This window comes from Arachis hypogaea, chromosome 20, assembly GCF_003086295.3.
Source record: "Arachis hypogaea cultivar Tifrunner chromosome 20, arahy.Tifrunner.gnm2.J5K5, whole genome shotgun sequence".
Classification (NCBI taxonomy): Eukaryota; Viridiplantae; Streptophyta; class Magnoliopsida; order Fabales; family Fabaceae; genus Arachis; species Arachis hypogaea.
In genome coordinates, this window is record NC_092055.1 from 32298149 (window position 1) to 32321829 (window position 23681).

Genomic DNA, 23681 nt, shown 5'->3' on the forward strand with positions numbered 1-23681 from the left:
TCTTGAAATTGATACTCTGAATGCCATATTAGCTCAGAACAAAATATTGACTCAGCAAGTCAATATGATTTCTCAGAGTCTGAATGGAATGCAAGCTGCATCCAACAGTACTCAAGAGGCATCTTCTGAAGAAGAAGCTTATGATCCTGAGAACCCTACAATAGCAGAGGTGAATTACTTAGGTGAACCTTATGGAAACACCTATAACTCATCATGGAGAAATCATCCAAATTTCTCATGGAAGGATAAAAAGCCTCAACAAGGCTTTAATAATGGTGGAAGAAATATGTTTAACAATAGTAAACTTTTTCCATCATCCACTTAGCAACAGACAGAGAATTCTGAGCAGAATCCATCTAGCTTAGCAAATTTAGTCTCTGATCTATCTAAGGCCATTGTGAGTTTCATGAATGAAACAAGGTCTTCCATTAGAAATTTGGAAGCACAAGTGGGCCAACTGAGTAAAAGGATCACTGAAATCCCTCCTAGTACTCTCCCAAGCAATACAGAAGAAAATCCAAAAGGAGAGTGCAAGGCCATTGAATTAATCACCATGGCCGAACCTGTGAAGGAAGGAGAGGACGTGAATCCCAAGGAGGAAGACCTCCTGGGACGTCCAGTGATCAATAAGGAGCTTCCCTCTGAGGAACCAAAGGAATCTGAGACTCATCTAGAGACCATAGAGATTCCATTAAACCTCCTTATGCCATTCATGAGCTCAGATGAGTATTCCTCTTCTGAAGAGAATGAGGATGTTACTAAAGAGCAAGTTACCAAGTACCTTGGTGCAATCATGAAGCTGAATGCCAAATTATTTGGTATTGAGACATGGGAAGATGAACCTCCCTTGTTCACCAATGAACTAAGTGATCTGGATCAACTGACATTGCCTCAGAAGAAACAGGATCCTGGAAAGTTCATAATACCTTGTACCATAGGCACCATGATCTTTAAGGCTCTATGTGACCTTGGTTCAGGAATAAACCTCATGCCCCTCTCTGTAATAGAGAAACTGGGAATCTATGGGGTGCAAGCTGCTAAAATCTCATTAGAGATGGCAAACAATTCAAGAAAACAGGCTTATAGACAAGTAGAGGACGTGTTAGTAAAGGTTGAAGGCCTTTACATCCCTGCTGATTTCATAGTCCTAGACACTGGAAAGGAAGATGATGAATCCATCATCCTAGGAAGGCCTTTCCTGGCCACAGCAAGAGCTGTGATTGATGTGGACAGAAGAGAATTGATCCTTCAATTAAATAAGGACAACCTTGTGTTTACAACTCAAGGATCTCTCTCTGCATCCCTGGAGAGGAAGCAGAAAAAGCTTCTCTCAAAGCAGAGTCAAACAAAGCCCCCACAGTCAAACTCTAAGTTTGGTGTTGGGAGACCACAACCAAACTCTAAGTTTGGCGTCAAACCCCCATATCCAAACTCTAAGTTTGGTGTTGGGAGGTCTCAACAAAGCTCTGCACATCTGTGAGGCTCCATGAGAGCCCACTGTCAAGCTATTGACATTAAAGAAGCGCTTGTTGGGAGGCAACCCAATGTTTATTTATCTAATTTTCATTGTTTTCCATGTTTTCTTAGGTTCATGATCATGTGGAGTCACAAAATAAACGAAAAATTTAGAAACAGAATCAAAAACAGTGGAAGAAAAATCACACCCTGGAGGAAGCACCTGTCTGGCGTTCAACGCCAGAACAGAGCATGGTTCTGGCGCTGAACGCCCAAAATGGGCAGTGTCTGGGCACTGAACGCCCAAAATGGGCAGCATCTGGGCGCTGAATGCCAGAATTACACCCTGGAGAAGAGCTGGCGCTGAACGCCCAGAACAAGCATGGTTCTGGCGTTCAACGCCAGAAATGGGCAACAAATGGGCGTTGAACGCCCAAAATGGGCACCAATCTGGCGCTGAACGCCCAGAGTTGTGTGCAAGGGCATTTTACATGCCTAATTTGGTGCATGGTTGTAAATCCTTGAACACCTCAGGATCTGTGGACCCCACAGGATCATCTCAGGATCTGTGGACCCCACAGGATCCCCACATACCTCCACTCACTCTCTTCTCTCTTCTCAATCATCCTCTATTCCCAATAAACACTCTTCCCCAAAACTCCTCACCAATCACCTCAATCTCTCTTCCCTATCACCACTTCACCACTCACATCCATCCACTCTTCCCCATAAACCTACCTCATAAACTCCACCTACCTTCAAAATTTAAAATAACTTTCCCACCCAAAACCCACCCTAAATGGCCGAACCTTACCCCCCTTCCTTCCCTATATATAGCCCTCCATTCTTCCTCATTTTCACACAACACAACCCTCTCTTCTCTTCTTGGCCGAAACACATCTCCCTCTCCCTCTCCTCCATTTCTTCTTCTTCTTCATCTATTCTTTCTTTTCTTGCTCGAGGGCGAGCAACATTCTAAGTTTGGTGTGGTAAAAGCATAAGCTTTTTGTTTTTCCATTACCATTGATGGCACCTAAGACCGGAGAATCCTCTAGAAAAGGGAAAGAGAAGACAAAAGCTTCCACCTCCGAGTCATGGGAGATGGAAAGGTTCATCTCCAAAGCCCATCAAGACCACTTCTATGATGTTGTGGCCAAGAAGAAGGTGATCCCTGAGGTCCCTTTCAAGCTCAAGAAGAATGAGTATCCGGAGATCCGACATGAAATCCAAAGAAGAGGTTGGGAAGTTCTAACAAACCCCATCCAACAAGTCGGCATCCTAATGGTTCAAGAGTTCTATGCCAATGCATGGATCACTAAGAACCATGGTGCACGAAATTGTGATGTCCAGGCTCGAACAATCCCTGGTAATGGCTCCAAAGCTTGGTGCTCTGATCTTAATTCATAATTGTCACAACTTCGATACAACTAACCAGCAAGTGCACTGGGTCGTCCAAGTAATACCTTACGTGAGTAAGGGTCGAATCCCACGGAGATTGTTAGTATGAAGCAAGCTATGGTCACCTTGTAAATCTCAGTCAGGCAGATATAAATGGATAATGGTGTTTTCGAATAATAATTAATAAGATAGGGATAGAGGTACTTATGTAAATCATTGGTAGGAATTTCAGATAAGCGAATGGAGATACTTTCGTTCCTCTGAACCTCTGCTTTCCTGCTATCTTCATCCAATCAGTCTTACTCCTTTCCATGGCTGGCTTTATGCAAGGGCATCACCGTTGTCAGTGGCTACATCCCCTCCTCTCAGTGAATAATATGCTCACGCACCCTGTCACGGCACGGCTATTCATCTGTCGGTTCCCGATCATGCTGGAATAGGATTCACCTCCTTTTGCGTCTGTCACTAACGCCCAGCACTCGCGAGTTTGAAGCTCGTCACAGTCATTCAATCATTGAATCCTACTCAGAATACCACAGACAAGGTTTAGACCTTCCGGATTCTCTTGAATGCCGCCATCATTCTAGCTTACGCCACGAAGATTCTGGTTAGGAGATCTAAGAGATATTCATTCTAGCTTAATTCATGTAGAACAGAAGTGTTTGTCAGGCACGCGTTCATAAGGGAGAAGGATGATGAGCGTCACACATAATCATCACCTTCATCACGTTCTTGGGTGCGAATGGATATCTTAGAAGCGAAATAAGAAGAATTGAATAGAAAACAGTAGTACTTTGCATTAATCTTTGAGGAACAGCAGAGCTCCACACCTTAATCTATGGAGTGTAGAAACTCTACCGTTAAAAATACATAAGTGAAAGGTCCAGGCATGGCCGAGATGGCCAGCCCCCTAAACGAGATCACAGGATCAGAATACAATCCAGGATCCAAAGATGGTCAAAAAGACGTCTAATACAATAGTAAGAGGTCCTATTTATAATAAACTAGTCACTAGGGTTTACATGAGTGAGTAATTGATGCATAAATCCACTTCCTGGGCCCACTTGGTGTGTGTTTGGGCTGAGCTTAAGTGTAGCACGTGCAGAGGCCATTTGTGGAGTTGAACGCCAGTTTCTGTGCCAGTTTGGTCGTTCAACTCTGGTTTTGGATCCTTTTCTGGCGCTGGACGCCAGATTTGGGCAGAAGGCTGGCGTTGAACGCCAGTTTATGTCGTCTATTCTTGGCCAAAGTATGGACTATTATATATTGCTGGAAAGCCCTGGATGTCTACTTTCCAACGCAATTGGAAGCGCGCCATTTCGAGTTCTGTAGCTCCAGAAAATTCACTTTGAGTGCAGGGAGGTCAGAATCTAACAGCATCAGCAGTCCTTTTTCAACCTCTGAATCTGATTTCTGCTCAAGTCCCTCAATTTCAGCCAGAAAATACCTGAAATCACAGAAAAACACACAAACTCATAGTAAAGTCCAGAAATGTGAATTTAACATAAAAACTTATGAAAACATCCCTAAAAGTAACTAGATCCTACTAAAAACATACTAAAAACAATGCCAAAAAGCGTTTAAATTATCCGCTCATCAAACCATGATCAAAGTAAGAACCCGGATCCAAAGAACTACGTTACAATGGTTCGGGGGAAATACTTAGATTTTAGTCCGGAGAATGTGAGGCTGGCGTTTAACTTGCCCATGATGCAAGGAGATGAACGCCCCTACACTAGAATGGTCAACTTTAATCAAAGGTTGGACCAAGTCCTTATGGACATATGTGTGGAAGGAGCTCAATGGAAGATTGACTCCAAAGGCAAGCCGGTTCAACTAAGAAGACTGGACCTCAAGCCTGTGGCTAGAGGATGGTTGGAGTTCATCCAACGCTCCATCATTCCCACTAGCAACCGATCTGAAGTTACTGTGGATCGGGCCATCATGATCCATAACATCATGATTGGAGAGGAAGTAGAAGTTTATGAAGTCATCTCCCTTGAACTCTACAAAATAGCCGAAAAGCCCTCTCCTGGGGCAAGGCTAGCTTTTCCTCATCTTATTTGCCATCTATGTTACTCAGCTGGAGCTTTCATAGGAGGAGACATTCACATTGAGGAAGAGAAGTCCATCACTAAGAAAAAGATGGAGCAAGCAAGAGAGCCCATTCATGGAGCTCAAGAGGCGTATGAAGCTCATCACCATGGGATCCCAGAGATGCCTCAAATGTATTTTCCTCTACAAAACTATTGGGAGAAAATCAACACCTCCCTAGGAGAATTAGGTTCCAACATGGGACAATTAAGGGTGGAACATCAAGAGCACTCCATCATCCTTCATGAAATTAGAGAAGATCAAAAAGCAATGAGGGAGGAGCAACAAAGACAAGGGAGAGACATAGAAGAGCTCAAGGACATCATTGGTTCCTCAAGAAGGAAACGCCACCATCACTAAGGTGGATTCATTCCTTGTTCTTATTTCTTCTGTTTTTTGTTTTCTATGTTATGTGCTTATCTATGTTTGTAACTTCATTACATGATTATTAGTAGTTAGTAACTATGTCTTAAAGTTATGAATGTCCTATGAATCCATCACCTCTCTTAAATGAAAAATGTTTTAATTCAAAAGAACAAGAAGTACATGAGTTTTGAATTTATCCTTGAACTTAGCTTAATTATATTGATATGGTGACAATACTTTTTGTTTTCTGAATGTATGCTTGAACAGTGCATATGTCTTTTGAAGTTGTTGTTTAAGAATGTTAAATATGTTGGCTCTTGAAAGAATGATGACAAGGAGACATGTTATTTGATAATCTGAAAAATCATAAAAATGATTTTTGAAGCAAGAAAAAGCAGCAAAAGACAAAGCTTGCAGGAAAAAAAAAGGCAAAAAAAATAGAAAGAAAAAGAAAAAGCAAGCAGAAAAAGCCAAAAGCTCTTAAAACCAAGAGGCAAGAGCAAAAAGCCAATAACCCTTAAAACTAAAAGGCAAGGGCAAATAAAAAGGATCCCAAGGCTTTGAGCATCAGTGGATAGGAGGGCCTAAAGGAATAAAATCCTGGTCTAAGCGGCTAAACCAAGCTGTCCCTAACCATGTGCTTTTGGCGTGAAGGTGTCAAGTGAAAACTTGAGACTGAGCGGTTAAAGTCAAGGTCCAAAGCAAAAAAAAGAGTGTGCTTAAGAACCCTGGACACCTCTAATTAGGGACTTTAGCAAAGCTGAGTCACAATCTGAAAAGGTTCACCCAGTTATGTGTCTGTGGCATTTATGTATCCGGTGGTAATACTGGAAAACAAAGTGCTTAGGGCCACGGCCAAGACTCATAAAATAGCTGTGTTCAAGAATCATCATACTGAACTAGGAGAATCAATAACACTATCTGAACTCTGAGTTCCTATAGATGCCAATCATTCTGAACTTCAATGGATGAAGTGAGATGCCAAAACTATTCAAGAGGCAAAAAGCTACAAGTCCCGCTCATCTGATTGGAGCTATGTTTCATTGATAGTTTGGGATTTATAGTATATTCTCTTCTTTTTATCCTATTTGATTTTCAGTTGCTTGGGGACAAGCAATAATTTAAGTTTGGTGTTGTGATGAGCGGATAATTTATACACTTTTTGGCATTATTTTTAGTATGTTTTTAGTAGAATCTAGTTACTTTTAGGGATGTTTTCATTAGTTTTTATGTTAAATTCACATTTCTGGACTTTACTATGAGTTTGTGTATTTTTCTGTGATTTCAGGTATTTTCTGGCTGAAATTGAGGGACCTGAGCAAAAATCAGATTCAGAGGTTGAAGAAGGACTGCTGATGCTGTTGGATTCTGACCTCCCTGCACTCAAAATGGATTTTCTGGAGCTACAGAACTCAAAATGGCGCGCTTCCAATTGTGTTGAAAAGTAGACATCCAGGGCTTTCCAGAAATATATAATAGTCTATACTTTACCCAAGTTTAGATGACGCAAACTGGCGTTCAACGCCAGCTCTCTGCCCAATTCTGGCGTCCAGCGCCAGAAACAAGTTGCAAAGTGGAGTTCAACGCCCAAACTGGCACAAAAGCTGGCGTTCAACTCCAAGAATAACCTCTCCACGTGTAGACTTCAAGCTCAGCCCAAGCACACACCAAGTGGGCCCCGGAAGTGGATTTATGCATCAATTACTTACTTCTGTAAACCCTAGTAGCTAGTTTATTATAAATAGGACTTTTTACTATTGTATTAGACATCCTGAGTTTTATCTTCGGATCATAGAAGTCTTGGTTACTCCGGTTCCCCTCTGGGGCCGAGATCAATGAACTCCATTATCACTTATGTATTTTCAACGGTAGAGTTTCTACACTCCATAGATTAAGGTGTGGAGCTCTCCTGTTCCTCAAAGATTAATGCAAAGTACTACTGTTTTTCTATTCAACTCATCTTATTTCTCTTCTAAGATATTCATTCGCACTTCAACTTGAATGTGATGAACGTGACAATCATCATCATTCCCTATGAATGCGTGCCTGACAACCACTTCCGTTCTACATTAGATTGAATGAGTATCTCTTAGATCTCTTAATCAGAATCTTCGTGGTATAAGCTAGATTGATGGCGGCATTCATGAGAGTCCGGAAAGTCTAAACCTTGTCCGTGGTATTCCGAGTAGGACTCTGGGATTGAATGACTGTGACGAACTTCAAACTCGCAAGTGCTGGGCGTAGTGACAGACGCAAAAGGATAGTAAATTCTATTCCAGTATGATCGAGAACCTCAAAGATGATTAGCCATGCAGTGACAGCGCATCGGACCATTTTCACAGAGAGGAATAGGATGCAACCATCGACAAGGGTGATGCCTCCAGACGATTAGCCATGCTGTGACAGAGCATTTGGACCATTTTCCCGAGAGGATTGAAAGTAGCCATTGGCACCGGTGACATCCTTACAAAAAGCCAGCCATAGAGAGGAGTAAGACTGATTGGATGAAGACAGCAGGAAAGCAGAGGTTCAGAGGAACGAAAGCATCTCTATGCGCTTATCTGAAATTCTCACCAATGATTTACATAAGTATTTCTATCCTTATTTTATTATATTATTTTCAAAAACTCCATAATCAATTATTATCCGCCTGACTGAGATTTACAAGGTGACCATAGCTTGCTTCATACCGACAATCTCCGTGGGATCGACCCTTACTCACGTAAGGTTTATTACTTGGACGACCCAGTGCACTTGCTGGTTAGTTGTATCGAAGTTGTGACAAATTATGAATTAAAATTAGAGCACCAAGCCTTTGGAGCCATTACCAGAGATCACAATTTCGTGCACCAGCACTGTTACCATACTGAGAACCTCCGGTTCTCATACCATATCTTTGTTGTGTTTTTCAGATGCAGGTCGCAACCCACCTCGGTAAGTTGCTTGGGATGGTGACAGAAGCGGAGGATCCTGGATTATTTTGGAGTCTTTTTGGTTTATCTGTTTATACATCTCTCTTTTGTATTTTGTTTTGCCTAGAGGTATGTTTTTGAGAGAACAAAACTTGTATAAGCTGTTTTCACTGTGTATGGTTCTGTATACTTGTATATGACTAGCCGGCTTAAGTTCCGCGAGTCGTGACTAGTTCCCTATAATATTATATATTTATCTTTTGTTATATCTTGTCTGTTTCTTGTGCTTTAAGCTCGAATCTTCATTAGTACGTTTTGCGCTTTGAAATCCTGTTTTTTTAGCTATATCCTTCATCGAGCTTCTAGATTATACTATTCTTTCTACATATATATATATATATATATATTATGTATGAGCTTAGAGCTGTCGTAATCTCTGATTAACCTTTGCTTTACGACGCGAGGTAAGGCTTAGGCTAATTAGGGTGTTACATAAACCACCCAAAAAGCAAACCAAGAAGAAAATCATAATTAAAAACATATTCACTTGGTGGTTATGTTGCTTCTGCATAATAGGAGCAAGCTGAAAATTCTTTATAAGAAATGAGTGCATTGCAAATGATAGCAGCATCTAACTTAATTTTTAATAGCTTTGTCGAACAATATCAATTATCACAGTACTTTATGACTCTTCAGTAGAAAAACCTACATTTAACATAAAATTCTGGGTTTGATTTCAAATTCAACAAGATATAGTGTAGGAACATGTCTCCCTTTGGCAATCTCAGGTTCAAAACAAATCCAAGTAACTAGGCTAGGAATTAGGATAAATCAGGGGAATAAAAACTTAATTTCATCAGAGAATAAGAATTTGCAAGATTCAAAATCATCACTTGAGGTGTCCAAATTCTCTTAGGACCTCTAAAATCGGGTATAACACAAGAAGTTGATATTCCTACACTCATAAAAACCACCAAGTGCTTACTCTGCAAGTAGAATAATGAATATCAAGTTAAAAAAGCATATCACATAAATATAAAAAGATGAAGAAGAAAATATTTTAGGTAAACGTTAACAAGTAGCTCCAATTGATACCTTTTTAATCATGATGGCAAGTCACTCTATCTGCAATAAAAGCAAAGTCAACATATGAAGGATTAATTCTGGACTAGGGAGGTAAATAGATAATGAATGAAACATATCTATTCTTTACAATATAATGAAGGAAACCTCTCTCTAGGCAATAAATTGATGCATGAGCATCTTAAGCACTTTTCATTGGCATTTCTTATAGAAAAATTATGATTTTTGCTTGGTAATTATATGATTTTCAAGGCTATTCTATTAGTACTTTGGTTTTCTTAGTTTCATGATTCTTTTAGGAAAATGTTAGAAAAAAGAAGCAAAAGTACAAGGAGGAACCAAGAATTAAAGAAAAGCGCAGAGATAATTCATGGATGCTGTCAACCCTGACCTCTTCACACTCCAATGAGCATAACTTGAGCTACAGAGGTTCGAATGACACGGTTCCAGCAACATTAGAAATCCAACATCCAGAGCTATCCAACGATATATAATAGTCCATAACTTCTCTCTGGATTCACAGTGCTAAATGCCGTGACATCGGCGCTAAATGCCAAATCGCATCCCACATGCCATTCCATGCGGGAGTCTCGGTGCTAAACGCCAGGAAACCGGTGTTAAACTCCAGACGGGCGGCAAGGAGTCATGAATTACATCAAAACTAGTGCCAAACGCCACCCAAGTGGCGCTAAACGCCAGAGTCGAAGCCCAGGACCCGAAAAATCATTATTAATGATAAGATTTGATTGCAAAAAAAGGGAAATACATTTGGATGCTGGGAATAAAAGATTTTGCTTTAAAAAGGGGAAGAAAGAAATGAACAAGAGTACTCTCTCTTCCGTCTTTCTTTCTTTTTAGTTTTAGGTTTTACACATTAGATTAGGATTTCAATTTTTTTGCACTATGGGCAACTAAACATCCATCGTTAAGGTTAGGAGCTCTATTTATTTTGATGGATTAATATTATTGTTCTCCTACTTTTGATTTATGCATTGATTTCTATTCAAGAATTGGTTTCTTTCTTCATCTTAAGGATTAGAGAATATTGGAAAATAACCCTGATCTAAATTGAATCTCTTTGAATCTTGAAAAAGTTACATCATTGGAATTAAATCTTGAAATTTTTTCTCATAATATAATTCTTCATTATCTGGATTTATTGTGATACGTGACATATAATCGGATTATTTCTGGGTTCTTAAGAATTGTGTGGTTCTTAAATTAGAGGTTGAACTTAACCTTTTAACACAATTAATTGATCAAGGAATTAACGGTTGATTAGGTTAGAAAAGATTGAATTAACAAGGAATTGAAATTCAATCACTTAGGCTTTACCATGAATTATATCTTTGCATGATCAAAGTAGATAGCAATAATTGTTAGTCCTGAAATTTAAATATCTCTGACACCTTAATTATCTTTATCATATTATTTTCTTAACCAATTTTAGTTTATTCTTGTTTAATTTTCTGCTTTCAATGTTATTTACTATTGAAACCCATATTTTTTATTGTTTGACTAGAATAATTAATTGATCATTGCTTGCTTAATCTGTTAATCCTCGTGGGAACGATAACCCACTCCCGTGGTATTACTTGATACCAGCCGGTGCACTTGCCAGTACTTTATGGTTTGCAAAATCCGCATCATAAATGGCTACATTGTATCCTTAGACAATAACAACTAAGCTTTATCTCACTAGATGAATTTGGTTATGGTAGCTAAGACAAGACAAGAAAAATAGAAAAAATCATGGAGAATGTCGACATAAATCGTGAGAGATTATTGAAGAAACATGTATGATTTAACCAAGTCCCAAAGAAATGAATCCAATATTGAATAATTAACCAGAATATTCATGAATAGAAAAATGGCTCCATATCTACATAAGAAATTTTCTGCACTCTGCACACATACATATGGACAAACCTAAGTGAATTCGGCTAAAGAATTTCATTGAACATGTTGAGTGCTGATAAAGTTAGAAGGAAATAAGAGAGTATAAAGAAAAACAGCCACTACAAAAAAAGGTTCAAATGGCAATTTTTTTTGGAAATTACGGCGATTCTAACCGCCATTATTACCAAAAACGGCGCCTCCAAGAAACGCCGGTATTCTAGGCGCCATTCTGATTATTACGGCGGTTTATAACCGCCATTATTTTCGCGTAAAACGGCGATTTTTGAATTGTTTAAAATGGCGACTATAACCACCGTTTTTACCAGGATGTAGTGGCATCTTTTCTATTTAAAATGGCGGTTTCTAACCACTGTTTTTACCATTATAACCGCCATTTTTATCATTTTTACCAGGATATAATGACATCTTTTGTGTTTAAAATGGTAGTTTCTAACCACCGTTTTCACCAAAATATAATGGCATCATTTTCGTTTAAAATGGCAGTTTTTAACCGCCGTTTCTACTAGCGTATAATGGCATCATTTTTATTTAAAATGGGGGTTTTTAACCGCCGTTTGTACCTAATTATGATGACAATTTTATGCTTTTTAAAATGATATTTTCAAAACTCATTTAAAAATCTCGTAATAACCAAAAGGTATATCCATAAATCAAACATCATAAGATATTTTTAATTCATACATGATCCAAAAGTCATAATCTAAGTCATAGTTGAAATGTCATTATCCAAAAACAAAATATCAAAGTAACATTTTTCAATAATATGTCTTAACATATAATTCTTAATACATAAAATCTTTATCATGCAAGGTCATGCTTCCTTATTGCTTACTCCAGAAGATCTACTTCCTAACTCTTTTGGTGATAGAATCTCACTCTTTTGATCCAATCCCTATAACAAAAAAAATAATTATTATGAGCATAAAAAATGCAAGAAAAATGCATATATTGATATATATTTTAATATAGAATTTCATTTCTTCTTACAAAGTTCTCTACCCTTTCACCTATCACTAATGCTATTGAAATTTTTCTTATTAAAAACAGAATTTATTATAAAATGTGGTTGATTGCGATAAAGATGACTATATAAAATGATTATGATCATAATTAAACTGATAGTAATGAATGATTTTGATAAAGATTTGTCCTGACTGTAATTTATGCTTATTTTTAAGAATTTTCATTTTAATGCATTCTAAATGTAACACCCTACCATACAGAGACTTATGCTTAAGTCATAATTCAGAGATGGTAAGGTATTACGACCTCTAAAACAAAAATTTAGTACGTATAGTAGTATGAATGATTGATTATAACTAGGAGCCTTGTAAAAAAAAAGGGGTAAACAAAAACCGCAACTCGAAAGCGCAACACTCCGATCACTAACACAACGAGCAAAGGATAAGCTAACGCAAGATCATATATATAAAGAGTATCAAAAACAGGAATATCAAGACTCAAAATCCGGCTGCGAAGGTAACCGGTTCGAGCATAGCAATATATACATATAATAAAATAAGGAAAACCCCAAGGAAAACCCAAAGGGACATAAATACCGAAAACCTAATCTCCAAAATCCCCTCTAGAAGGAGTCATCACAGTTTGTATTATTTAATGGAGATAAAAGTATCTAAATAAGATATATAAATCAAGATAGAGTCCCGAGAACAAGAATCTTCGCTAATCCAGAAGTCCCCAGCATGCCTCAGCGAGAAGCCTCGCGTCCTGCATCTGAAAACCACAAAATCCGCATGGGTGAGAACCAGAGGTCCCCAGTACGGTAACAGCTTCCACATATATAATACATAATAATAGAGGAAATCCGAAGGCAATCCTAGAACTTCCTCCAGAAAATATCAAAGCTTATAAACAAGCTAAACCGTAAGCGGCAACTAACTAAAGATCCTTCAGTCTAACTAATACTTCCCTTTCTACTTCCTTCAGACCTCCCAACAACCAGCAGGAGTATAATATAGCAAACACAGTTATATCAGATAAGAGATTTACAAATAGGAACAAATAAGGCATTTAGGCAATTAGCAAGTAATATGCAGTCAAATAGGCAATCTCAAACAATTCATGTAGTATGCTTATGATGCATGCCTGTCCCTAGTGGCTGATGATATCATCTGTCGGTTATAGAGCCAACCCGACAAGTCCTGGTAGCTAGCCATTGGACTGTCCCTCTGTCGTGCATCCCCAACTCGAGTTATACTCATCATAAACTTGATCATAATCATGATCCATATCCATCACCCTCACTGGTGAATATTTATCCATCACCATCACTGGTGAATATTTATGGGGGCGAGCTCATCCGGGCCTTTCACAGTGCCCGGCCACACTTACGACATAGGGTCAAAAGAGCTTCGAGTCTCAACCTGGAGCACATGGTGGCTAGCCATTGCTACTACCCAGGGAAACCCTCATCTCCAATGGTAGAAGTGCAAACCTTCACAATTCAATCAACATCATATATGCATTTATACTTGGCCATAAACATGGCTCCACCGTAACACGGCAATAATCTAGCCATCCGGCTCACGGTTAAATCCATAACCAGCCAATTCATTAACAATTACGGCCCTTCGGCCCATGGCACAACAAGCACTTCCACCGCCATTCTCCGCATCTCACATAATCATCTTTGATCCTCAATGATCATTCATTTTTCCCTTGCTTCACTCGCAAGTTACCACATTCACTAGCCCTTTTTCTCATGCTAGGCATATCATAATGATTTAAGACATAAGTGGTGAGATCGGAGGCTTAGAAGTATGAAATTTGGCTTTTAAAACTCAAAAATCAACTTTGGAATGAAAACAGGTCCACGCGTACGCGCACGCGTGGATGGCGCTTTCTCGAAGAACGGCGCGTACGCACCAAGTGTGCCTACGCGCGAGGGGTTATTCTGCTAAAAATTTTCTAAGTTAAAAGCTGCAGAATTTACAGATTCAAACCCCAATCTTCCGACGGACATAACTTCCTCATTTTAAATCGTTTTTCACTCGTTCTTCGAACGGCATGGACATCCCGGATCCAATTTCATTTCTAAACAGATTTGGCACAAATCAGAGATCCGTAGTTCAAGTTATGTCCCGTCAAAGTATGCCCAAAAACCATGTTTTCATACAAAACCACAAGGTGCCATTTTCAAAACAAGCCACTTTCAACTCTTTTCAAAATCAATCAAACATGCCAATTTCAATCCTTCTCTTTGAAATCATTCAAAATGTACCAAAATCAACAACAAGCCATCCTCAACTCACACATTGACACTTTACCAAGGTTTCCAAAACCACATCCAACCATTTTAACACTTCTCAATCAAATGGCTAAAGGACAAACACAATATCATGTCATACATCCTTCCTCATCCCAATTTCCAATAATACCATTTCCAATTAACCATCATTATACATAATCAACATCATACTCACCATCAACATGGTACCACCCATCAATTCAACCTCAATCATCCATCAAGCATATATCACAACATGCATTTCTCATATTTCACACAAACAAGGCATCAATATTCATAATCACATATATGAACACATCATATATTTCAACCATTCAACAACACCAACAATTCAATGCCTATCTTAGGGCCTCTAGCCTAAGTATTTCCTACCACATTACATATTAGATACGGGAAACTAAAACCATACCTTAGCCGATTCCCCAAGCTCAACCGGAGCACTTCCAAACCACTTGTCCACAAGCTCTCAAGGTATCAACACCTCCAAGAACAGATTTTATCACACAAAACCCTCTTCCAAGCTTTCCAAAATCACCAATCAAGCTCCAATATTCACATATACACAACCTAAGCCACAATCATCATACCCATACACAACATCTCAATACCCAAACATCATAGAACAACAAATTATACTAGGGTTGAGAATCTTACCACACCCAAGGTCCAAGGAGACAAGATTAACCTTCTCCTTCAAGAGAGTTGGGTCCTATAACATCAAAGAACCCAAAATCTCAACATTTTTGCTCATGAAACTCGAAATCAAGGGCTGGAATTTCGAACAGTAAAACGTGGCTTACCTCAAGATTGATTGTATGGGTTTTGTAGAGCTCTCCGCGGTGAACGCGTGGCCGCAAACGGAGCGGCAATCGGAGCTCTAGATCAAAAGTTATGGTGGTTTGAAGATCAAGTGAGAGAAAGAACTTGAGAGAGTGTTCTTCCCTCCATAGCCTCCATTTTCAGCGTGTTTAGTGTGTTGTGAGGAGAGAGAGTGCTGAAAACTAGGGTTTTGGTTTAGTTATGTTGGGCCAAGGGCCCACTTTGGGTCCGGTTGGTCCGGTTTGGCCCGTTCGGTCAAATCTTGGTCCGATTTCTATAAAATTGGTATCGAAATTCTCGTCTCAATTTCCTCTATCACATTTAGCCATAAAAATAACATTTTTGGCTTTCTAGAATAAATTCTCATTTATGGGTTAATTAGCCATTAATTAACCGGGTCTTACATTCTACCCACCTAATTGGGAATTTTGCCCACAAAATTCAAATTCAATTACCTGAGAATAAGTGCGGATAATCCGTTCGTATCTCCGACTCAAGTTCCCAAGTGTGTTCTTCAACACCGCCTTGACTCCAAGCCACTTTGACTAATGAAACCTCTTTTCCACGCAATCGTTTGATGCTAGTATCGTCAATTCTAACTGGAGCCACTGGAAGCGTCAAATCTTCTCTTAACTGAACTGATTCAGTTTCTAACACATGGCTAGCATCAGGAGTGTACTTCCGAAGCTGTGACACGTGAAACACATCGTGCAGGTTCGAAAGATGAGGTGGTAGAGCCACCCGATACGCCACCGGCCCAATCCTCTCCAGGATCTGAAATGGACCAATGTATCGAGGATTCAACTTCTCTGCTTTAATCGCTCTACCTACTCCTGTGGTCGGAGTAACCTTCAGGAAAACATGATCTCCTTCCTCAAATTCCAAGGGCTTCCGCCTCTGATCGGCGTAACTCTTTTGGCGACTCTGCGCCGTAAGCATCCTGTCTCGGATTTTCTTGACTTGTTCAGTGGTTTCAGCTATCATTTCTGGCCCCAACAAGCCTTTCTCTCCAGCTTCATACCAACATAGTGGAGATTGACATTTCCTCCCATACAATGCCTCATACGGAGCCATTCCGATGCTCGCATGGTAACTATTATTGTATGCAAACTCCACTAACGGCATATACCGATCCCAACTCGTCGGTTGGTCCAAAACACAAGCTCTCAACATATCCTCTAGTGTTTGGATCGTCCTCTCAGATTGACCATCTGTTTGAGGATGGTAAGCTGTACTCAAGCTTAATTGGGTTCCAAAAGCTTTCTGAAATGCACCCCAGAACCTCGAAGTGAAACGAGGATCTCTATCAGAGATTATAGTAGCAGGTACACCATGGAGTCTCACAATCTCCTTTATGTATAACCGAGCTAGCTCCTCAAGGGTGTAAGTCATCCGAATGGGCAAAAAGTGAGCTGACTTCGTCAGTCGGTCCACAATCACCCAGATAGCATCAAAACCAGTCCTAGTCCTTGGCAATCCCGACACAAAGTCCATTGCAATACTTTCCCACTTCCATTGCGGAACCTCTAAAGGTTGCAACATCCCGGAAGGTCTTTGATGTTCAATCTTTACCTTTTGACAAGTTAAGCACTTTGAAACATATTCCGCCACATCATTCTTCATACCCGGCCACCAAAACATCACCTTTAAATCATGGTACATCTTAGTACTTCCCAGGTGAATGGAGAATCCACTTTTGTGTGCCTCCCTTAAGATATCTTGTCTCAAAGTACCAACATCCGGCACAATGATCCTACCCTTGAATCTCCATAACCCATCTTTTTCTTCTGACACTCTCCACTGTTTTCCTTGCTCGATAGCCGGTAACACCTTCCATAATGCTTCATCATTTTCATGAGCCTTTAGGAGTTCGAACTTAAAGTCACTTGAGATTTCTAATCGGCTCAAACACAAGTTTCCAGATACTTCTCGAGCACCAATTTTTAGACTCTCGAATCCCTTGAGCAACTTCTCCTCTTGAAGCATCATCCAAGACGCATATAACGACTTCCGACTTAACGCATCCGCCACTATATTCGCTTTTCCCGGATGGTAATTCAACTCAAAGTCGTAGTCCTTCAATAATTCCATCCACCTCCTTTGCCTCATATTAAGCTCTTTCTGATCAAAGAGGTATTTCAAACTCTTGTGATCAGAAAAGACTTGGAACTTAACCCCATAGAGATAATGCCTCCACACCTTCAAGGCAAATACGACCGCAGCGAGTTCCAGATCGTGCGTAGGGTAACTAACTTCATGAGGTCTCAACTGTCGTGAGGCATACGCCACTACATTATGATGCTGCATTAGCACGCACCCTAGACCCTTCAACGATGCATCACAGTACACCTCAAAAGACTCGTTCGGCTCAGGTAACACTAACACAGGTGCAGTGGTCAACTTTTTCTTCAATGCCTGAAAGCTCTCCTCGCACTCAGGAGTCCAAACAAACAGAGTGTCTTTGCGAGTTAACTTTGTCAACGGCAAAGCTAATTGCGAAAAGCCTTTGATGAACCTTCGGTAATAGCCAGCTAAACCCAGAAAACTCCTTATCTCAGTTACTGTGGTTGGTTGCTTCCATTCCATCACAGCCTCCACCTTAGTTGGATCTACGGCTATTCCCCTCTTACTCACCACGTGACCCAAAAACTTTACCTCATCCTTCCAAAACTCACACTTAGACAATTTCGCATAGAGTTTCTTCTCCTTTAAAATTTGCAACACGGTCCGCAAGTGTTCCGCATGCTCTTCTTTGGTCTTGGAGTAAATTAGTATGTCGTCAATGAAGACAACAACGAATTTATCCAGAAACGGACGGAACACTCTATTCATGTAATCCATAAACACCGCAGGAGCGTTCGTCAACCCAAAAGACATTACAGTATACTCATAATGACCATAACGAGTCCTGAAAGCAGTCTTAGGGATATCCTCACCCCTCACCCTTATCTGGTGATAACCGGATCGCAAATCGATCTTGGAGAAAACCCCAGCTCCTTGTAATTGATCCATGAGATCATCAATCCTCGGCAATGGGTATTTATTCTTTATGGTGACCTTGTTCAGCTGCCTGTAATCCACACAGAGCCGCATACTTCCATCTTTCTTCTTTACCAGTAATACTGGAGCACCCCACGGGGAAACACTTGGTCGAATAAAGTTCTTACCCAACAATTCCTCTAACTGAGACTTTAGTTCGGCCATCTCTAACGGTGACATCCTATAAGGAGCACTTGAGATTGGTCCCGCCCCAGGCACCAACTCAATAGCAAACTCGACCTCTCGGTTAGGTGGAAATTCCTCAATATCATCGGGAAACACTTCCGGAAACTCACACACTACCGGAATCTGATCCAACTTTTGATCATCACCCGAAACACCAGCGGTTAACAACAGGATACCCTGACATTCGATTCCAGAACAGTTCACCATCATCGAATTCAAGTAATAATTATTCACCACGACCGGCCCTTTTGTATCTTCCGGCATAAAGTACACCGACTTTGTAGAACAATCAAGCAGGACATGGTTCTCAGATAACCAGTCCAATCCCAAGATAAGATCAAGACCGATCATCGGTAAGCAGATTAAATTATGGACAAAATCACGCTGCTTGAACCTGAACGAAACTTTCGGGCATCCTAGCCTAGTTACCATGGCTTCATGGGTAGCATTATGTACCTTTAGGTCATAACCTAAGGTTACGATCTTCAATCCTAACTCATGGGCTTTCTCAAATGCAATAAATGAATGCGATGCTCCCGAATCAAATAAAGCATTTAAAGTTTGACCAGCCATTTCACAGTTACCTCGAATGAGTGTCTCAGATCCTTCTGCACCCACAGCTGAGGTGGTGAACACCCGACCAGTCTGTTGTGCTTTCCCAGCACCTTGCTTTTGCTTCTCTGGACAACTTGCGGCTTTATGCCCCGCCTTTCCACAATTGTAGCACAAACCCCATCCGGCCTTGCATGGTACTCCCGGATGGTGACTCCCACACCTAGTACAAGCTTGATCATTCTGAGGCTGCTTCCCAAACCTTTTCCCTTGGGAGTAGTTGTTGTTGGGCCTCCTAAAAGAACCTCCCCTCTTGAAAGACAGACCTCTAGGTGCAAAGCTCTTCCCTCGGTTCTGTGGAAATGATCCTTTGTGACTTCCTTTCTCAGCGGCTGCCCTCTTCACACACTCTTCAGCAACCCTACACTTGTTCACCAATTCGGAGAAAGTCCTAATCTCCATTGGCCCCACCGAACCGAAAATATCACTCCGGAGTCCTCCCTCGTACTTAACACACTTCCATTCCTCATATTCCACCGGAGTCCCTTGACACATACGAGAGAATCTGAACAGCTCCTCAAACTTGTCAGTATACTCAGATACGGACATAGTACCCTGCTTCAGCTGCAACAATTCAAGCTCCTTGGCCGTCCTAGCAGAAGTCGGAAAGTACTTCTTATAGAACTCCTCTTGGAAGACATCCCAGGTGATATAATCATCACCCTGCTGCAGAAGACAACGGATACCTTGCCACCAATGCGACGCTTCACCTGTGAGCATATAGGTAGCGAACTCGACACGCTGTCCTTCAGGTACCACTTGTGCTTGCAGTGCTCGCTCTATAGCCTGAAACCATGTATCGGCCTCAGTCGGGCTAGTAGTTCCCTTGAACTTAGGTGGATTAACCTTCAAAAAGTTCGCCAGTGTCATCGGGCCCTGAACTCCACCTCCGTCATTACCATGGTTGTTCATCTGTTGACCAAGAGCCTCAGCAGTGGCTTGCATAGCAGCAGCCATATTCTCCAACGCAGTCATAAAGTTCAACGGGTCATTAGGGTTAGTCTCCGGCGCACGAGCATTAGTACGACCTCTCCCACGGCCTCTACCGCGTCCACGAGGCGCCATCTGGTTCCTATACACACCAAACAATCGATATTAAGTTGATCAGTCTCAATATCGGAAGTTTAGTACTTTAAAGTCCCAAATGCATGCTCATGAACGTTTATGCCAACTATATCAAGTAGATATACTAACAGCACATAACACACATACAGAGAATGCACAGAAGCATAGTCAGTCCATTCCTCAGGCTCTACAGAAACGAACTGCTCTGATACCATAATGTAAAACCCTACCATACAGAGACTTATGCTTAAGTCATAATTCAGAGATGGCAAGGTATTACGACCTCTAAAACAAAAATTTAGTACGTATAGTAGTATGAATGATTGATTATAACTAGGAGCCTTGTAAAAAAAAAGGGGTAAACAAAAACCGCAACTCGAAAGCGCAACACTCCGATCACTAACACAACGAGCAAAGGATAAGCTAACGCAAGATCATATATATAAAGAGTATCTAAAACAGGAATATCAAGACTCAAAATCCGGCTGCGAAGGTAACCGGTTCGAGCATAGCAATATATACATATAATAAAATAAGGAAAACCCCAAGGAAAACCCAAAGGACATAAATACCGAAAACCTAATCTCCAAAATCCCCTCTAGAAGGAGTCATCACAGTTTGTATTATTTAATGGAGATAAAAGTATCTAAACAAGATATATAAATCAAGATAGAGTCCCGAGAACAAGAATCTTCGCTAATCCAGAAGTCCCCAGCATGCCTCAACGAGAAGCCTCGCGTCCTGCATCTGAAAACCACAAAATCCGCATGGGTGAGAACCAGAGGTCCCCAGTACGGTAACAGCTTCCACATATATAATACATAATAATAGAGGAAATCCGAAGGCAATCCTAGAACTTCCTCCAGAAAATATCAAAGCTTATAAACAAGCTAAACCGTAAGCGGCAACTAACTAAAGATCCTTCAGTCTAACTAATACTTCCCTTTCTACTTCCTTCAGACCTCCCAACAACCAGCAGGAGTATAATATAGCAAACACAGTTATATCAGACAAGAGATTTACAAATAGGAACAAATAAGGCATTTAGGCAATTAGCAAGTAATATGCAGTCAAATAGGCAATCTCAAACAATTCATGTAGTATGCTTATGATGCATGCCTGTCCCTAGTGGCTGATGATATCATCTGTCGGTTATAGAGCCAACCCGACAAGTCCTGGTAGCTAGCCATTGGACTGTTCCTCTGTCGTGCATCCCCAACTCGAGTTATACTCATCATAAACTTGATCATAATCATGATCCATATCCATCACCCTCACTGGTGAATATTTATCCATCACCATCACTGGTGAATATTTATGGGGGCGAGCTCATCCGGGCCTTTCACAGTGCCCGGCCACACTTACGACATAGGGTCAAAAGAGCTTCGAGTCTCAACCTGGAGCACATGGTGGCTAGCCATTGCTACTACCCAGGGAAACCCTCATCTTCAATGGTAGAAGTGCAATCCTTCACAATTCAATCAACATCATATGTGCATTTATACTTGGCCATAAACATGGCTCCGCCGTAACACGGCAATAATCTAGCCATCCGGCTCACGGTTAAATCCATAACCAGCCAATTCATTAACAATTACGGCCCTTCGGCCCATGGCACAACAAGCACTTCCACCGCCATTCTCCGCATCTCACATAATCATCTTTGATCCTCAATGATCATTCATTTTTCCCTTGCTTCACTCGCAAGTTACCACATTCACTAGCCCTTTTTCTCATGCTAGGCATATCATAATGATTTAAGACATAAGTGGTGAGATCGGAGGCTTAGAAGTATGAAATTTGGCTTTTAAAACTCAAAAATCAACTTTGGAATGAAAACAGGTCCACGCGTACGCGCACGCGTGGATGGCGCTTTCTCGAAGAACGGCGCGTACGCACCAAGTGCGCCTACGCGCGAGGGGTTATTCTGCTAAAAATTTTCTAAGTTAAAAGCTGCAGAATTTACAGATTCAAACCCCAATCTTCCGACGGACATAACTTCCTCATTTTAAATCGTTTTTCACTCGTTCTTCGAACGCATGGACATCCCGGATCCAATTTCATTTCTAAACAGATTTGGCACAAATCAGAGATCCGTAGTTCAAGTTATGTCCCGTCAAAGTATGCCCAAAAACCATGTTTTCATACAAAACCACAAGGTGCCATTTTCAAAACAAGCCACTTTCAACTCTTTTCAAAATCAATCAAACATGCCAATTTCAATCCTTCTCTTTGAAATCATTCAAAATGTACCAAAATCAACAACAAGCCATCCTCAACTCACACATTGACACTTTACCAAGGTTTCCAAAACCACATCCAACCATTTTAACACTTCTCAATCAAATGGCTAAAGGACAAACACAATATCATGTCATACATCCTTCCTCATCCCAATTTCCAATAATACCATTTCCAATTAACCATCATTATACATAATCAACATCATACTCACCATCAACATGGTACCACCCATCAATTCAACCTCAATCATCCATCAAGCATATATCACAACATGCATTTCTCATATTTCACACAACAAGGCATCAATATTCATAATCACATATATGAACACATCATATATTTCAACCATTCAACAACACCAACAATTCAATGCCTATCTTAGGGCCTCTAGCCTAAGTATTTCCTACCACATTACATATTAGATACGGGAAACTAAAACCATACCTTAGCCGATTCCCCAAGCTCAACCGGAGCACTTCCAAACCACTTGTCCACAAGCTCTCAAGGTATCAACACCTCCAAGAACAGATTTTATCACACAAAACCCTCTTCCAAGCTTTCCAAAATCACCAATCAAGCTCCAATATTCACATATACACAACCTAAGCCACAATCATCATACCCATACACAACATCTCAATACCAAACATCATAGAACAACAAATTATACTAGGGTTGAGAATCTTACCACACCAAGGTCCAAGGAGACAAGATTAACCTTCTCCTTCAAGAGAGTTGGGTCCTATAACATCAAAGAACCCAAAATCTCAACATTTTTGCTCATGAAACTCGAAATCAAGGGCTGAAATTTCGAACAGTAAAATGTGGCTTACCTCAAGATTGATTGTATGGGTTTTGTAGAGCTCTCCGCGGTGAACGCGTGGCCGCAAACGGAGCGGCAATCGAAGCTCTAGATCAAAAGTTATGGTGGTTTGAAGATCAAGTGAGAGAAAGAACTTGAGAGAGTGTTCTTCCCTCCATAGCCTCCATTTTCAGCGTGTTTAGTGTGTTGTGAGGAGAGAGAGTGCTGAAACTAGGGTTTTGGTTTAGTTATGTTGGGCCAAGGGCCCACTTTGGGTCCGGTTGGTCCGGTTTGGCCCGTTGGTCAATCTTGGTCTGATTTCTATAAATTGGTATCGAAATTCTCGTCTCAATTTCTCTATCACATTTAGCCATAAAAATAACATTTTTGCTTTTGAATATTCTTTTATGAGATAATT

The 23681-nt window shown here is 40.5% G+C and overlaps 1 protein-coding gene across 1 annotated transcript in view; it reads right to left on the reverse strand.

The window, feature by feature from the left end:
* Positions 1 to 23681, reverse strand: part of LOC140183026 (uncharacterized) — an 82693-nt gene that overhangs the window by 7333 nt on the left and 51679 nt on the right. The window contains exon 6 of the mRNA XM_072231026.1: positions 17202 to 18717. Coding sequence (XP_072087127.1) covers positions 17202 to 18717 — 1516 coding nt within the window. The remainder of the gene's footprint in view (positions 1 to 17201; positions 18718 to 23681) is intronic.